The sequence below is a fragment of the Corythoichthys intestinalis genome, chromosome 4 (assembly GCF_030265065.1).
Source record: "Corythoichthys intestinalis isolate RoL2023-P3 chromosome 4, ASM3026506v1, whole genome shotgun sequence".
Classification (NCBI taxonomy): domain Eukaryota; kingdom Metazoa; phylum Chordata; class Actinopteri; order Syngnathiformes; family Syngnathidae; genus Corythoichthys; species Corythoichthys intestinalis.
Genome location: NC_080398.1, coordinates 15,150,358 through 15,168,826, shown reverse-complemented (window position 1 = coordinate 15,168,826; position 18,469 = coordinate 15,150,358). Strand labels below are relative to the sequence as shown.

Here is an 18,469-nt window from a genome sequence, read left to right as displayed (position 1 = left end):
GCAGTTCCGTCAAAACAAAATTCCTGTCATACGTGGAGAACATGTTGCTCTTCATGGATGTGAAGAATGTGTGACTTGGCCACACAGCATCATGAGTGAACAGATTTCACAAACATTCGTGCTCCACAGGTTACAAGTTCAGTTCCCTCAGGAGCGCAGATGTGCAGCTCTCCATAGGCATCCCATCACATTAAGGCCGCCCTCCGGCTCCAGATAGTGTGCAACAGTATGGATGTCCCCCCAAAAAGAGGGAAAAGAAGCAGGTGCTCAGTGTTCCTGAACTTGCTTAAGCGTGTTTTCAAAACTCTACCACGGAATGTTGTACCACAGCAAGAGTCAGACAAACCAGAAACACTGCTGCATGGATGTTTTATTGTACTGTATGTGTGAACTAGAGATACAGTGATATCAGCCAGCCGATATATCGGGCCGATATTTGGAAATTTGACGTATATCGATATCAGCCTTTTTTTCAAAAATTTAACAACTAGGGAAACTAGGACTAGGGATCGCACCATTTTTCTGAGGATCGGAATCGGGTGAAAAGGATCGTGTTTTTAATTTTTAAAAAATATTGTTTTTCTGATTCATGGTCGTACAGCCTGCACTCTCCCTCCTGCTGCTTTTCTTGGTCAGCTGTGCGCTGTGCACTGCGAGTTTTGCTTGTTAAAGTTAACGATGATTGACAGGTATTTAACCTTTGATCTCGCCGGAGAAGCTTGGCAGCGCTACCTTTAAAGACTCCGAATGTGTCAATCATCGTTTAGCTTGTTAAACAATAGTGTGCTGTGGCATCTCATTGTGTGTGCGCTGCTGTTCTCAGCAGTGAGCGGATATGCCTGGACTCACTCAATGAAGCCTTTAATAAAGACATGCATTTTTCTACGTTAATCTTGTTTAAAAATAATTAGCATTATGAAGACAGCACGGTGGGTCAGTAACGTAAACTTTTTTATTTAATCTTTTTTTGGAACGACACTTTTTTCCAGAAAGCTATTTTATCTAACCTTTTATTCAACTTTATAAGAGATTTCTCTGAGTCTAGGAAATTCAGGCACTTCTGGAGCTATTTTTTTTTTTTAATTTGTGTGATTCAATAAACATCCTTTAGGCATTTAAATGAAGCTCAGTGTTTGCATTATTCACTTTTTTAATGCCAATTTTTAAACTTTTGCTGTAAATGGAAATCTGCTCCAAAAATTGGTTATTGGCTCCTCTAACTACTAATAATCGGTATCGGTCGTGAAAAACTCATATTTGTCAATCTCTAGTGTGAACATACACTGTATTACAGTACTTTTCCAGTGTAGGGGACAGTGTGGTTTATTGTCCCATGGGTTGGCTGTCACACTTGCTGTAATGGTCGAGTTAAGAGTCGAGAGGGTGGTGTTGCACAATAGCTGTATTGAAATGCTCATAATTATAATTGTGCCCAGAAAAAAAATTTGACGTTGATGTTACTGTAGCCTTACATCACTTTGAGGTCATAAGCAATTACAGTACTTTTTATGGGGAGTTAATTTGAAAATGTTAAGGTATTCACTGTTCTTTTGATTGGCTTTTACGTAGTAGGTTTATAGTTATGAAAGCGTTACCGTTAAAGTAACAGGAGGACAAACAGTTCAAACAAAGTTGTACAGCAGATCTATTCTTTTTTTTTCCTCTGTAAAGCTGTTCTAATTTAATATTGTATTTTTCGGACTGTAAGCCGCTACTTTTTTTCCTTTATTTTGAATATGTGGCCTATAGTACAGCACGGCTTATTTGTTGATTCATTTGGTTTAATTAGTAACTATTTATATGACGGTGGCGTCATATGACTGTCATAAGATCGTCATAATAATGACATGACACTATCATTTGCATTACTGAATGCTTATGACAGATGTCATGATGTGTCATCCGGCAAATTATCACTAACGCCTTTTACATCCATTCAAAAGTGAGATAATTTGCCGGATGACACTAAATGACATCTGTTATACGCATGAATTAATGCTCATGACAGTTTCATAATTATGATTGTGTTATGACAGTCTTATGGTGCCACTGTCAAATAAAGTGTTACCAAATACAATAACTAGCAATTAATGGAACCACTTGAACAGTAATAATTAGCACAATCCATGACCATTTTGTCATTTACATCTGTAGCGCTACAAAGCATGCTAGGAGGCATGTTAGACAAAAGTGTTGACAGCAGGTGGCAGCAGAGGTTAAGTGTCTCGCCCAAGGGAGCAGTGTTGTCAAATGAAGCTTTTTGAAGCAATAAAGCTTTGCAGCCAATTGGTTCACGCTTCATGGTGGTTCATTTGGTCTATGATAGTCTTACGACACCAATGTCAAATAAAGTGTTACCGGTTATTATCTTTTGGTGTAAATATCCCATAATACGAGGAGAGCTGCGGCTTATAGTCCAGTGCGGCTTATCTATGAACAAATGTCGTTTTCGTGTCAAATTTGGTGGGTGGCGGCTTAAAGTCAGGTGCGCCTTATTGTCCAAAAATTACGGTAGTAACATCATAATGTAGTCTTGTTAATGTGCCATGATGACTAAATATTATTAATTAAAAAACATACCTAAATTTAATTGAGAAATCATCATTTTTAAAGAAAAAAAATCCTGATTTTTATTTTATTTAAATGTTTTTCATTTCAAATAATAGGGACCTCCAATTAGTTGTTGTCCTACTCTTTTCATCTTACTCACTTATTTCCATGAGGGTCATAGGGGTGCTGGCGCCAATCCCAGCCAACTATGGGCAGGGTAGTCTACCATACGTTTTGGGATGTAGGAGGACTAACCCTAATCCATGCAGGCACGGGGAGAACATACAAACTCCACACAGAAGGAAACTTTGATCCCCGAATTGTGAGAAATGCGTGCTAACCACACCCGTGCCCAGGTTTCATTAGCACGCAGCAAATTATAAAATCATAACAAAGGCCTGCACAAGAATCTTAAATTCAGCATTAATTCTGTTGCACTTTTCAGCTTCAACACTTGATGAGGCTAGTCACTTAAACTACATCTTTATTAGCTCAGGGATCAAAACCTGTTGAAATCAAGGTAGGAAACTGTGTAGAATTTCAGTGTTATAATATACTTTCCATGTGATTTGAGCCATCTTAGTTGTGGTTTTCTTGACTATTTTGCTGGCGCTGGCTATTCTTTGTTCTGCTGTTCAGTTTCAGTAGTGTAAATCAGTACTTCTCAATAGTGTTGTGTGTGGCAGTGGCGCTCTCATTTTCAGAGTGTGTGCAGTATTTTTGAACCAAACAAGAGCACACAGCAAAGATCATTGGAGATATGAAGACCTAAGATGAGGAAATATGACGAAGCGTATGTCGCTTTTGGCTTTGACTTTTAATACAGTGGGAGACGAGGAAAGACCAGTCTTTTTACTGTGTCTAAAAATGTTTGCAGCGGACAGCTGGAAGCCAAATCAATTAGGGCGTCACTTAAAGACATTAGACCCCAATCACATTGATAAGCCGCTTGGTTTGTTTTTTTCTGTGAAAATGTGCAAAATATTGCCAACAAACGTCCCGCTTTGTCATTGTCACATCAGTAAACCAGTGAGCACTGTTAGGTGTCATATAAGGTGGCATACCAAGCTGCTCAGTGCAAAATAACCTCACACCGTAGCAAAGGAGCTGATACTGCCTGCAGTGAAAATAAAAACTGTCACTCTGTCTAATGACACAGCCATATTTGGTCTATTAAGTTCTGTTTTTTCGGTCAAATTTTTTCAATATTATCCTCATGAGTTAATGTCGCTAATTGCAGGCAAGTTTGTGCACTTCAAGTCTTTTCTGTTAAAAAACAAAACAATGTTAATAAAATTGTACATAATTTAAGTTGATCTATATTACTTTTTCTCTTTTATATTAAAAAGGACACAATATTATGCAGAGGTGTACTTATAATAACAATTTTAGAGAAAAAAAATTACTATTTACAGAGTTGAGGGGCTTAACAGAAAATAACTGAGAAGCACTGGTGTGAATATAAATATATAGCAATATCCTTATACCCAGTGACGTGCGGTGAGGTTCATGGTTGGTGAGGCACTGACTCCTTTAGTGTCAGATTTCCAAATATATAAACCAAAAAGGGTAGCTTATTCAATTGGCAACTGGTTATTTCATATCTCATCAGCATTCTTCACAAAACACGCACACACGGTACATATTATCGATACGTAAAAGTAAGAAAATAACGTGCATTTGCTCTACACACTCAATGTGTTGGCCGTCGCAATTCTATAATTCATGCAACATAAATGAGAGTAAAGAGTGGTGTACAAAGCCACAGAATTCAATTATGACCTTTGGTGAAATATTCAGTTGTTTTTAAAACTTTTAATTCTGATACTTTAATCAATTTATTACAGAATGCTAAACAAAATGTGTGAAAAGAAAAACAAATAATATTTTATTTAAGGCCAAAATTTAGTTTTTAAATATTCTATTGTATTTTTCTTAGTCTAAGCTCTTTTTTTTTTCTTTTCTTTTTTTTTTATAAAGTTGAAATTAAAACTGTTTGTGGTCTTGCGCCTGTCCTTCACCACAAAAACCGGTGTTATTTTGGAAGGGCATAGGTTTGGTCTCAACATTCGTAGGGACGATATAACAGCATAACCTGCCTATAGGTACACTTTTTGCTGGGGACGGGACATTAATAAGACCAAACAGATTGGATGAAGGGGGCAAAGGGCCACATTTCTCATGTATAAGAACTTAATTAATTAATAGGCAAAATGATCAATGCAAAATAAATCCTTATCTACTGATAATAACTTTTACGTGCATTGGTTCAGATGATACACTGTTCGATTCAAACCTTTGTTTTCAAAAAATACTAAAGAAACATTTTGAAAACTTCCTGAATAAAGGTCTGGTTTTTATTAGCAAACATAAACATAATGAAAATAATTCACTTAATAATGGTAGGGTCAATTCTATCCTTACAACATATGGAACTATTGAAAAATCTAAATTCTCTGTATAACTGAACATTATATCATGCAAAAAAGGTAAGGTTGCTTAAAAGTTGGTGGAGACAATGTTAGCATCCTGAAAAGTTGGTAGTGTTACGTCCCTACTGTCCCTATGCAAACCTACGCCCTTTTTGTAAAAGTCCTCCTTATTTTCCTTTACTTTAAAAAAAAATCTCTCCGCCTCAATGGAGAGGATTGCTTCAATTAGATCGCTGTGTTCTATTTGACAAGCCAGAACACACAGTGGATGTGTCCAAATGCTCTGTCAAGCTAACCTTCCATCTTTCTCAGCAAAACCATGTAATCGTTCTACATATATGCCACGTTTAGAAGAGCTTGCACGCTCATTGTTACCACGAAATGTTAACTCCTGTTTAGCTAGGATGCAGGGTGCATTAATGAGGTCTTTCAAACTCTTTACCTTAGAATTCTGGATGCTACCGTTGAGCTTCCGCTGTTCGTCAAAGCCAAATCGATCCTTGAGCTTCCAAAAGTTTTTAAAGCAATCAGGCTTTGAATGTGAATGGTCGAGCTCTCGTGTTTGCTGAGGCTTTGTGGTAGTTTTTTAATGTCACAATATCTCGTGTTAGTCCAGACATTGGCACAAGTTGAGAAGAAAAGGCAGGGAAAGCAGCAAAGGCGATTTTTCGAAGGACAGCCACATAGCCAGTCTTTTCGGGTGTACCAGTCCGTTTGAAAAGCGCGAGTTATCTTCTGTCCCGCAGTTTGAAGCAAACCTTTTAGCTCCGGTGTGGTGTTAATCGCGTCCACTCTTGACGGAAAGTCCAGTTTCACGTACGCCCCCTTTCAGTGCGGCAGAGTACTATCTGCCGCAAGCTGTGCCTTTTCACTGTGGTTTCATTTCCCATCAGCAAAACTAAATATATCGCTAACAAACATTAAACTTTAAGGGTTAAAGACATTAGCCAGACTGTGGAAAATCAGGTCAAATAAACGTATCTGGAAACATTATAATGGCGACATGCAGATGTACGGCAACCAGCACGCTCCAATTCCATGTATCAACCCAGTTTGTTATGGATTGCGCAATCAGAGGTGAGGCTTTACTCGTTGCTGCCGCACCTCTCGTTTCATTTCTTTATTTGAACAGGAAATTGGCAAATTCAGCGATTTTGACTATAAAAAATGTTTGAAATGAGTTATACATAAAGAGCAATGGACAAATATTAATATAAATTTGATGCTATAATTATTTTTTTGTCATGATGACAGGTGAGGCTCTGCCTCACCTGCCTCCCCTGACCGCACGTCACTGCACCTCTGGTTTATTTTGTTGTCCTCCTGTGCTTCATATCATGACATGCTGCACACACGATGACGTTAACCTTTAAGTGGCTCAACATAGACTCCTGGTGGTCAAACTTGTTTTATCACATTAGGTTTGAAGGGAACATACTTCCACGTCTTCATCTCTCACCATCTTGAAAACACATTGTACATTATCTCAGGGGAAATTTTTGGAATGCCATACTTTTAAAAACATTGATTGCATAAAAAAGGTAAAACCCAGAGAGCACTTGGTGCAATATTTTTATTTTTTTCCCCAATGACTGCAAATTTTGTTGTGATGGAAATTTGCAGGGCACTTGATCCGCCGGTACCAGTCAAACTTCATCCCTCATCTTTGTCCCCAATTTAATTGCGTGGACATTATGAAAAAAAAAAAAAAGTAAGACAAAAAAACGTATATTTTTCTGTTTAACAAAGAGTACAAAATAAAACAATGACCATTGTCATCAAATAGCAATAAATAAGGAGCACTCTTGCCTGTAAAGAGATACCTCATCCAAAATCTCTTACAATAAAAAATAGAACTTCAGTGCATTTCCTTTGACTGGTTTCTGCTGCTCCTTCAATATACATCATCAACGTGACTCTTGGATACCCTGGAATTAAAGCAACAGTATTAAGAACATAACAGAACACCGAATATAAATCTTCCTTAATGACACAATAGTCCAATATAAAATTTCACAGCCTTCTCATTTTCTAACTGTACTATACACCTTTAAACACAAACCTGGACAGAAAAGGCACAAGTAACTATAATTGGGAGTAATACTGGAAAAACAAAACAAAAAAATCAAAAATGATTTCTTTTTAAGATTTTGGTCATTTACACATGTTCGTATTACTCTGACACATATTCAAACAGACGTTGGCTTACCGGTATCGATAGAGATACAGGAAGGGCATGATCATATATAATTCTTATATATACATTTACTGAAACATTATTTTCACAAAGAAAAAAAGTGCATCTTTTATGACAAACCTGAATATTGCCAAAGAACAAACATTTAAGTTAACAATAGTATTGAAAACTGTATAAAAAAGAAAGCAATTGGAAAACAAGACGAATGGAGCGACTCATAAAGCAAGTTGGAGATGCATCTAATTAGGTGCTCTGATCTTCTCCCGCTGCGTCCGCTGTCGCTCTGCCCTCATCCTCTGGCGGCTGTTCACTCAGGCCCATGGACGCAGGAGCTGTGAGACTAAAGGACGTCTCTTCGCAGACGTCTTCAAAGTGACGTTCGCTCGACTCAGTAGCACGCCTGCATGTGTGGGCGGAGCTTCGTGAGCTGCCATATTGCTTTGAGTCCGTGGTCTCCAACTCCAGTTTGGAACACATGATTTGTGCACTGGTGCACCTTCCTGACTGGCTGCCCTCAGCTGCTTGGGAGTCTGTCGACCACTTACTTCCAGGAGTCTGACTGCTGTGAGGTCCTGGGGTCCCGCCCCAGAATGAGTCAAACCTGGCCGGTGAGGGCCCCTCCGAGGAAGGAGACATTGGGGACAAAGGGGTGGAAGGATTGGACCTTGGCCTGGCCCGTACCATTTGAATCCCTCCGATGGGAATCATCAGATATGGGACATTGGCATGTTGGGAGTGCATGGGTAGATGGCTGAAGATGTTGTCTGCAGCTCTGTGGCCAGGATAACTCTCGCACGTGGAAAGGCGAAGAACAGGTGGGAACTCGGTTTCTGACGATGACCAAACGTCCCCTGCACTGCCACTTTTGTCCTGTAGATGGAGAACAGAAACAAGCAATCATGCTAATGTCTTTCAAACAAGGGTGTAGGTTTGGGCTCAATATTGGTCGTGACGATATAACAGCATAACATGCATGAACACTTTTTGCTGGGGACGGGCCATTAATAAGACCAAACAGATTGGGTGAGCGAGGGTCAGGGCTAAATTTTTCACGAATATGAACCTAATTAATTGATAGGCAAACTGATCATTGCAAAATAAATCTATATTGAGTTATACCAGTGCTTCTCAATTATTTTCTGTTACGCCACTCATAGGAAGACACTATGCGCTCATGCGCTGGTCCTAATGGGAAACGCAGTCTTCAAAAAACTACCGCTTTTGTCCACCAGCGTCGCTATAATCGACCAAAACTGAAAAGTTACCAAGTGTTGCTTCAAGACCACAAACAAAATAAAAATGAAAATTGGGTAAAAGGGGGTAAACCTCAGTTCACAACATTTCTCACTGCTTAATTATCGTTAACAGCAGAAAACACATACAAAAGCGGAGGACACTTCTCTCTAAGCAGCTTACTACTTGAGTTTTGCAGGTTAGCAAATTCACACAGTTTAATGTTATGCAAACTCTGATGCAGGTTGTAGCTAAATTTATGTAGCAAAATTAATGGTGTGTTCCCCACCTCCATAACATTGACGTATTTTTTTAGGGCTGTCAAACGATTAAAATTTTTAATCGAGTTAATTACAGCTTAAAAATTAATTAATCGTAATTAATCGCAATTAAAACAATCTATAAAATATGCCATATTTTTCTGTAAATTATTGTTGGAATGGAACGATAAGACACAAGATGGATATATACATTCAACATACGGTACATAAGGACTGTAGTTGTTTATTATAAAAATAAATCAACAAGATGGCATTAACATTATTAACATTCTGTTAAAGCGATCCATGGATAGAAAGACTTGTAGTTTTTAAAAGATAAATGTTTGTACAAGTTATAGAAATTTTATATTAAAACCCCTCTTAATGTTTTCGTTTTAATAAAATTTGTAAAATTTTCAATCAAAAAATAAACTAGCAGCCCGCCGTTGTTGATGTCAATAATTACTTACACAATGCTCATGGGTGCTGAAGCCAATAAAATCAGTCGCACCCAAGCGCCAGCAGAGGGCGGCAAAACTCCATGAAACACAATTAACAAGTGGGCATTTCGCTGTACTGTCATTTAAATCTGTTTGAGCGTGGCATGTGCGTTAATTGAGTCAAATATTTTAACATGATTAATTTAAAAAATTAATTACCACCCGTTAACGCGATAATTTTGACAGCCCTAGTATTTTTACAATACTTACAGTGGCTGCTGCTGGCTGAAAAAAAAACTTCTGATATCCCTCCTCTTTGAAGAGGCGGAGGAGGTGGCATGTTGGCGACATGTTGTATTTTTGTCGGGTCGGTGCGTGTGTGTGCGTGTGGAGGAGGGTCAAGTCATCAGCCAATCAAACGTGAGTTTGAGCGGGAAAAATGGACTAGCACATTGAGCAAGTGAAAAAGGGGTAAATATAAGTCTTAACATAATGAAAATAATTCCTTAATAATGGTAAGGTTAATTGTATCCTTACAACATATGGGAAGGCAACCTAAATTACCTATATAACTGAACTCATTATAAAATGAAAATAAGGTAGCTTAAAAGTTGGTGGGGACAATTTGAGCATCCTGAAAAGTTGCTAGTGTTTTGTCCCTACAGTCCCTATGCAAACCTACGCCTTTGCTTTCAAATACCGTTTTAACATCTTGACCTCACACAGAACACATTGACTGTAAATTATTGAATGTTTGGCATAAAACGAAAATACGTAGAGATGGCCATAAGAGAATGGAGGCGCAAATATGTTATAGCATCCCTTACTAGTCCGCGGCGCATCTGCTACCGGGCCGCAGAGAAATAAATAATTTATTAAGGACTACAATCTGGCCTGTGGCTCTTGACACATCAATATCCCTGTCTATTTTATAGACTAATCCGAGTAAAGATTTGTATAGGTCGCCATCTAGTGGTTGGCCGCAATTACTCGGGTGTTTGCACACAATGTAAACAGAAACTTTAGCTGCTTTTGGATGTGTGCTGCGGGCGGCGACGTCTTTGGACAGTTTTTTTACGGGGAAAAGGCCACCTGCTGAGGCAGAAGAGGAGCCTACAACCAAGTCCATTCTGCATAATATATGGCTAAAAGCTAGCAAACGAGGCAACAAAAGCGAATGCACTGAGAGCATCATACCTCATGGTGAACCTTTTTCACAATTGGAGAAGAACTCGTTATGAGTGCAACCACAGGTATTTGCCGACAAATTTTAGGAGAGGCCGCTGTTAAAAAAAGGTTGATTCAGTGTATGGTGACTGACATTTCCCCTGCACTTAATATTCATTTTATAGCCTCGATGTGTTATTCTACATTTACCGTCATTTTCTGCCATTTTCTGGAAAAAAAAAAAAAAAAAAAAAGCCCACATTACAGTGGTCCGTGGTGCAAAAAAGGTTGGGGAACACTGCCTTATATGGTGATATCTTGATGTACGAGTCCTTCTCCTTTAGAAATTTCAAATTCAGAAAACCAGTCTCTAACGCAAAGACTAGCCAGTCATGTTAGTTATTGACACTAATATCTAGCCGCACCCAAAAAGGTACACTCTATAGACAAGTTTCCTGAGCAAAACATGGGCGGCGCCACTTTCGACAATTTCTGCTCCGAACTTCTGGTTTAGACAGAACAACATGAACTGCGGTTAAAGTAAGCAGTGCATTGATAAAAGGTAAAACTGCTAAATCAAACCAGAGGAACCCACGGAATCTCTAAAAATGGATTCAGCACGACGTAGATGAGACTCCGAGACTTTTTGTGCTGTGCATTAACTCCTGGAAGCGCCTATATATATATATGGTTTCCTCCGGCTTCAAAGCGCCAGTGTGGATCTATCTCGCCATACGCCTTAAATCGAAACCAGCTGCAGACAAGAAGTTAAGGATGTGATTTAAACCTAACGATATACCTAAAAGAATGTATCATTGTTCTTATCACTTCGTTGATGATTCGTTGACAAAATTATAACAACCTGTCAGCCTGTGATGATGTGAGGTGTAGATTGATACGCCGGCCACTTGAGTGACCAAAACAAGATGAAATTACAAATAATATTACAGTTGCTGAAAGCAGAAGGGCTGACACGGATTTTGTTGTTACAAGGAAATACTAAAAGGTATGTACAGTACTTACAAACAAAAATAGTATGTCATTCATTTTTTATTGCAGATAGTGATCGCAATAAAACTTAAATAATCGCAATAAAAACGACATCATGATTCCATTGCTGGTTTTATTGAAAACTATTGGTGCATGTGCAAAACAGGTCAATAAATCAAAATTTATAAAATTAATAGAAAAATATTAACGGAGGTGGAGCATAAGTCCAGCCTTCCATCATCAAAGTAGAATGCACGCAGTCTCGATATACAGTGCCCTCCATAATTATTGGCACCCCTGGTTAAGATGTGTTTTTTAGCTTCTAATATATATATATATATATATATATATATATATATATAATTCAAATAATATGGGACATTAATGGAAAAAAAGAGAAAAATCCAAACTTCAATTCAAGTGCATTTATTCAGTGGGGAAAAAATCCCACATAAAGAAATAATTATTTGAAATCAAATAATGTGTGTCACAATTATTTGCACCCCTGGTGTTAATACTTTGTACAACCCCCTTTTGCCAACAAAACAGCACCTAATCTTCTCCTATAATGTTTCACAAGCTTGATTTTGTGTCTGGTGAACCATTTCTGTGTAGATTTGTCCATATGTTTAGGGTCATTGTCTTGCTGAAAGACCCAGTGATGACCCATCTTCAGCTTTCGGGCAGAGGGCAACAGATTTTGATTTAAAATGTCCCGGTATTTCAAAGCATTCATGATGCCATGCATCCTAACAAGGTTCTCAGGGCCTTTGGAAGCGAAACAGCCCCACAGCATCACTGATCGACCCCCATACTTCACAGCGGGTATGAGGTGCTTTTCAGCATGCGCATCTTTCGTGGCACGCCAGACCCACTTAGAGTGTTTGTTGCCAAAAAGGTCAATCTTGGTCTCATCTGACCAAAGCACACGGTCCCAGTTGAAGTCCCAATACCGCTTGGCGAACTCCAGACGTTTGCGTTTATGATTGTGAGTGAGGAAAGGTTTTCTCCGTGCATGCCTCCCAAACAGCTTGTTGGCGTGTAGACAGCACCTCATACCATACACGTTTTGTTGGCAAAAGGGGGTTGTACAAAGTATTAACACCAGGGGTGCTAATAATTGTGACACATATTATTTGATGTCAAATAATTATTTCTTTAAGTGGGATTTTTCCCCACTGAATAAATGCACTTGTATTGAAGGTTGGATTTTTCTCTTTTTTTCCATTAAGGTCCCATATTATTTGAATTAAAAAAAAATATTAAAAGCTAAAAAACACATCTTAACCAGGGGTGCCAATAATTATGGAGGGCACTGTATGTCAATCAATGTACAGTAAGTGTTGTTGTGAGGCATATCAACTTGTCTTCCCTTGCCTAACAGCATTTACCACCAGTAAACAAACGAACAAAAAACTTGTAACACTTGCATCGATGCGTTTACATAATTGTGCTATCTTACATGCACTGATTATCAACAGGGTAGCAGCAGATAGCAGGTGTTGCAACCACAGCAGTACAGTATTTAGGTAAATAATATTAAACATGATCATAATTGCTATCATCATCGTAATAAAAATATCAAAGATAACAAGTCGTTTCATTAGCAAGATTTTAGCTTTAGTATTTTTTGAGCACCGGACACATGAAAATGCAGGGATAGGAAGAACATATCTTCCATAACAACATGGCTACGTAAACACCCGGTCTTTGTGGTGGCACGGGCTTGGTTCCACATCTGCCTTCATGAACGTGTTGTCCTCCCATGTCGTGATGTTGGTAGCATGATGTTGCGGTATTTCCAAATTGTCTTTTTTGAGGGATTTTAATGAGTGATGCCACTCCAGATCCACTGTTATCTTGGATGGAGAAAGTGTAAAACAGAAGTCGCGAGCCAAAATGCAGAAGTAATGCGGAAGTACTTTGGAAACTTGTCTATTGTTCAGGTCTCACAAGGCGTAACATTTATCTTATCTGCAAGTAAACTGGGTTACAACCTTTGCTGCATAACAAATTAAACGCAATAGGCAATCTATCAATGTGCATCTTCACTATTACAACAGCTACAGGCGCTTTACCAAGCACATGACATAAAGAATTAGAACCACGGTAAAAGGAATCCTAACCATTGCACCATGCTAGACGTAGGCGAGTGAATGGAAATGGTCCAATTTCATTTAATTGTGCCAAAAACTATTATTTATGGTAAATAATTTCTCTTCTTTCATCTCTATTCTACAGAATGCAAGTGACATGTACTACTGACAGTAAAAAAATAATGAAATGCTCATCCACTAGATGGCAGAAGGTAATCTACTGTATGTAATTAACCTTTGCAGTCACCTGTTGCCATTCATAAAAAATAAATCATGCATGCAAAAAACCTTTAGTATATTTACACTGCGAATTTATAACATCTTAATCAGATTATTTTTCTTAAATCTACTCAAATAATTTTGTCCATCTTCTTTGGAGTGTTAAAGACTAGTTAACAGATTAATGTGTCAGATTATTCCATTTACTTGAAGTAAATGTTACTATTAGTTCTTAGTAAACCCACACTTTCAAAAATTTTCACCTAAATCAAGAACATTTCTGATAAACAAGCTTTTTTTAAGATTAAATATACTAATTGATTGCTTAAACAAAGTCTGTAAAGCTTATTTTCAACTAACTATGTTTCTTATTTCAAGAAATCTGATTAAAATTTACTTGATAATTTTACCTATTTCTAAGTAGATTTACACTGAAAACAAGGGTATTTAACTAGTTTTAAGGAGGTGTGTTTTTCCGGTGTAGGTGTCAACATGGATTGGATGATTATTATTTTGGTCTAAATTTTGTAACATTTTTTTATTTGGTGGTGAGATTTTCTAATGTAAAAAAAAAAAAATATATGACCTTTGACTGTGTTGACACACACTGCCTTACACTATTTACAATTACTATTTAGTTCACTAAATGTACAGTATCTTGTAAATGTAACTGTTAAGACTGTAAATGTAACTTACATTGCTTCTACAGATTGTTTCTACATTGTTTCGCCCCACGCACAACTGCTCAGCTAACATTAGTAAGCATCCAGTCATCCGTTTTCTACAACACTTAATTCTGCTCTTTGGTGAGCGAGAGCCTATCCAGAAGAGTATATTTATCAACAAACCACAATTCACACATCACACAGGGTTTTTACAGGTATCACAAAATCTCATTTAATGCTTTTTAATGCAACTTTAAAATAATTTAATGCCCATGCTCAACTGCAGATAGTTTTACCCACACACATTGTAAGTAGAGTTGTCCGATAATGACTTTTTAACCAATAGCCGATATCCCGATAATGTCAAACTCCCAAAATCCAATAATGATATCAAACCCATACCGGTATATGCGGTTGTGGACTTAACATACTATGGCTAATTATACTTTGATTCTCCACTAAATACATTAATAATGATAAATGTAACAACTTCAAGGTTTTCCAATAAGCATTCTGTGAAAAATAACAAAACAACTTCAACTGAAATTATGCAAAAAGTGCCTATATTGCACCACAATACTTGTAGTTGAAGATCAAGTGCAAGTTTAAAGTGCCGATAAGGCACTGCCATATCACATATGGCTCACACAGTGCTTCTGGAAAAAACAAGACATTTCATGTAATATTGAACCATATTCAGTCAATCAATGTCTTTATTTTCGATGTACATTGTTGAAAACAGCCAACAATTGCATCTCAAATGTGACTTAAAAAAAAGACTAATTCACTGCTTTCACTCCAAAAACTTTTAGATCTTATAAAAAAAAAAAAAAGTATATATATATATATATATATATTTCTTACCTAAAAATGTCATTACGCTTGATAACTCACATGACTTAAAAGTTAGGTGTTTTTCCTATGTGTTTCAATTGAATTTCCACTTGTGTCAAGCTAAAAGGTCTAGTTAAGTTTTAAATTAGTCTAAACTGTAAGTCCTGATAGGATTTTGAGTTTTTGCAGTGTTCAAAGTAAATGCTGTGCTGTATTGGAGCACATTAGGCACCAGTGCTACTTGGTGTTTTATCCAGCAATGACTACTGAGCTAAAATTGACTGTTAGCATTATTATGTTTTTATTTTACACCTTAATCACTCTACAGCGCTGTTTTCACAGATTAAATAAAGCCCGTATTTAAGAGTTAGCCACGCATCGACAGTGGTCATAATGAATAGAAACCTAGCCCTCCGCAGGGATAAAGTTACGTGAGCGAGTGAAAGTAACGTTAATCTTATTTATGAGCGCCGAGAAGTGTACTGCTTCAAGATGGTGACTGACGCCGCCGAGTTGGTCATTTCGCATCTAGTTCTACGTACATGTGATATCTATGACACGCATCAGACGCTACCTGCTAGGCTGCTACCACCGTAGCAACATGCGGGCGTAGTTTTTAGCAACGTCGGCACATTTTGTAACGGCTGTCGGCTGCAGTATGGTATTTTTTTATTGCTTCTTCCTCTACGCATGTGACGTCAGCGCGTTGTCCCGCATTAAAAGTAGTCCGGGCAAAACGTGATGCTTAGAACTGGCAAAATTAAACGATTCCTCGAGGTGAATAAAATTACTCAGATCAGTTTTTAAACTCGAGTTACTCGAGTTTCTCGAGTATTCGTTTCAGCTCTACAACCAACCCTATTCCCTCATCGAAGACATAGGATTAAGGCGGCTACTTCATCATTTGGAGCCCAGGTTCATCATCCCAAGCCGAATTTTAATCGGCAAAGTATGATGAGATTGCCACACTCTTCCATACTTCGATCGGCAACCATGTATGGCACTAAGTTTCACCACAGACATATGGACGTGTAATGTTAGTCCTGTCAGAAAGTGGCCGGACAAGGATTTCGTACTGTGCAGAGAAGAAACATCATGCTTTATTTAAAAATTGGTTACTCACTGGCGTTTGTATAGATTATTATAAGGCAATCCATTAATCCTTATTGTTCTACCATATTTTTGATAATGAGGAATGAGTGGTGAACATTACTATATAATGTTTGCATTTTACAGTGTTAGTTAAAAGTTAGTAAGTTATTGAGAGGCCTTTTGGTTATTGACAGGCTTGCTGTCCTATAATTAACAAGTTAAGAAAGTTGTTTCATGGACCAGGACCACAACAGTCTCCTCTCCTGTAGCACCAAATGTTTTTATCTGATGACAAAGCACAATACCTGTTGGGTTTATGTTTTAGTTCAGTGCTCATTGCTCAGAGAACACCTCTTCAATGACATTGACTAATTGATTGTGATTGACTCAAATTATATTTTATTGAAAAAAATAAATATTGGCACTTTATTTGAAGTCGAGACTGTTCTTGTCTTTGTTTTGTTCAATATAATAATGTTCATGTAATCATGAAAAATCTGGTTAGGTCAAAGGCAAATCTATGTTGAATCCACCATTTTATTAACTTCCAGGGGTTCAAAAACTGTGAATATACATTTAAAATCTATATATTTATTATCGGATATCGGTATCGGCTTTGAGGGGCAGGAAGTTCTCGATATCGGTTTCAAAAAAATGGATATCGTGCACCCCTATAAAAATGGTTATCATTCTCAATTTCTATAATTTTGGTATGCACCGGCACATAAAAAATTATTTCAGTTTTCTCCAAAAACAATGATTACTAGTTTTAAATTATTCATGAAGCCAGCACTGTGGGTCTTGTGGTTAGCACGTCAACCTCAAAATTCTGAGCTTCACGGTTTCTTTAAAGGGTTCTTTGGCTTCCACACCCACATTCCAAAAATATGACTATATTACAAGTAGCAGACTCCTCACTGCTCATGGATGTGAATGTGCTTGTTGATGGTTGTTTGTCTATATGTACTCATGACTTGGTTGGTGACCAGTCCAGGGTGTAGGTGGCATAGGCTCAAACTCACCACCCACAAGCTTAGGAAGGTTGAAACCGGCACAGAAACCGGATGGATGAATTTTACATGCTTTTTTTTCCACAGTGTAAATGCTGTATAGAAAGAAAACATAAGGGTTGGTGATGATAGGATATAATGTAAGCTACATTTTGGGGAGTTAAATTCACTGTAGTGAACCATGATTTATGGGAGATACATTCCAGTGAAAGTATTTTTTTCATCTACTTGCACTTATGTGAAATTCGATGATTTTTGTTGTTGATGCCGGTTTTTGAATATATTTCATTGCAGGAAAACTTCTGCTTCACCAGTCGTACTAGTTTCACAGTTCATATACAGTATATTTTTAAAAACAAATAAAACTCTCAGCATTACAGTGACAAATTTAGGACATATTAATGTTTACTCTGCATGCCATTTTAAACCTAAAAATTAGATTAGGGGCCAATGTGGTGCGAGCGAAAAACTTGGACCACTATAATATATTAAATCACTAATTGATTAACATGACCACAATAAGCTTATAATAAGCGGCAGGAGTAGAACTCAGAATGTTCCTCAAATGGATTTTTCAGGCATGAAAATGGGTCAGGGGTTAAAAAGGTGAGTGGGGTGTGGAGGAAATATGTTCCGGTGTTCTGCCAAAATGTCCTCCGTCGGCAAAATGTCCTACATGAGGCGAATTTGAAAATTTAAATTTTTCACATAAGGCTTATTATTCAAGTTAGCGGGGGTTTAATTAGTTGAAGGAGTTGATTTCAACCACCATTGACTCGCACTAGCTTAGCCACTCCGGAGCCGTGAAACTAAGAAAGAACATGCAAACTGCACAGAATTTGTTCAGATCAACTCCAACGACTAATTAAACCCCGGCTAACTCAAAGATTAAGCCTAATGTAAAAAATTCTGAACTTCCCCTATAAAATAAAGACCATTGAATATGGCCATTAAAATGTTGTCTATAAAAGTTTTAGAGCAATAAAACAAACAACAAAAATGAATGAAATGAACAAGAATCGTTCAAAGTATTTAATAATGGGTCCAAATTATTTTTCGAACCGATCATGTGACTATAGCACCTTAGAGACAGCCGTTTGCTTTGCTTAGCCAAAACTACAGCTGAGGAGGCAAGATGGATATTTAGAATTTCTTTCAACCTAAGCTTTCAAAACCTTCAACAACAACTGAGTTTGAACCGAGGATTGAGCACGAGCAGTATCAAAAAGTCCTGGCTGTCTTGTTACTTGTTGTGCTGCAATTCCAAGTGGTGCTTGAACTGGA

General features: G+C 37.7%; 1 protein-coding gene across 5 annotated transcripts in view; it reads right to left on the bottom strand.

Annotated features, from left to right (window-relative positions):
• Positions 1 to 4,526: 4,526 nt before the first annotated feature.
• The window catches only part of LOC130914404 (transcription factor HIVEP3), a 107,164-nt gene continuing 93,221 nt past the window's right edge, over positions 4,527 to 18,469 (bottom strand). For all 5 annotated transcript variants that reach the window (XM_057833565.1, XM_057833562.1, XM_057833561.1 and 2 more), the window contains one exon: positions 4,527 to 8,049. In XM_057833565.1, the coding sequence (XP_057689548.1) occupies positions 7,423 to 8,049 (627 nt within the window). In that variant the 3' untranslated portion in view covers positions 4,527 to 7,422. The remainder of the gene's footprint in view (positions 8,050 to 18,469) is intronic.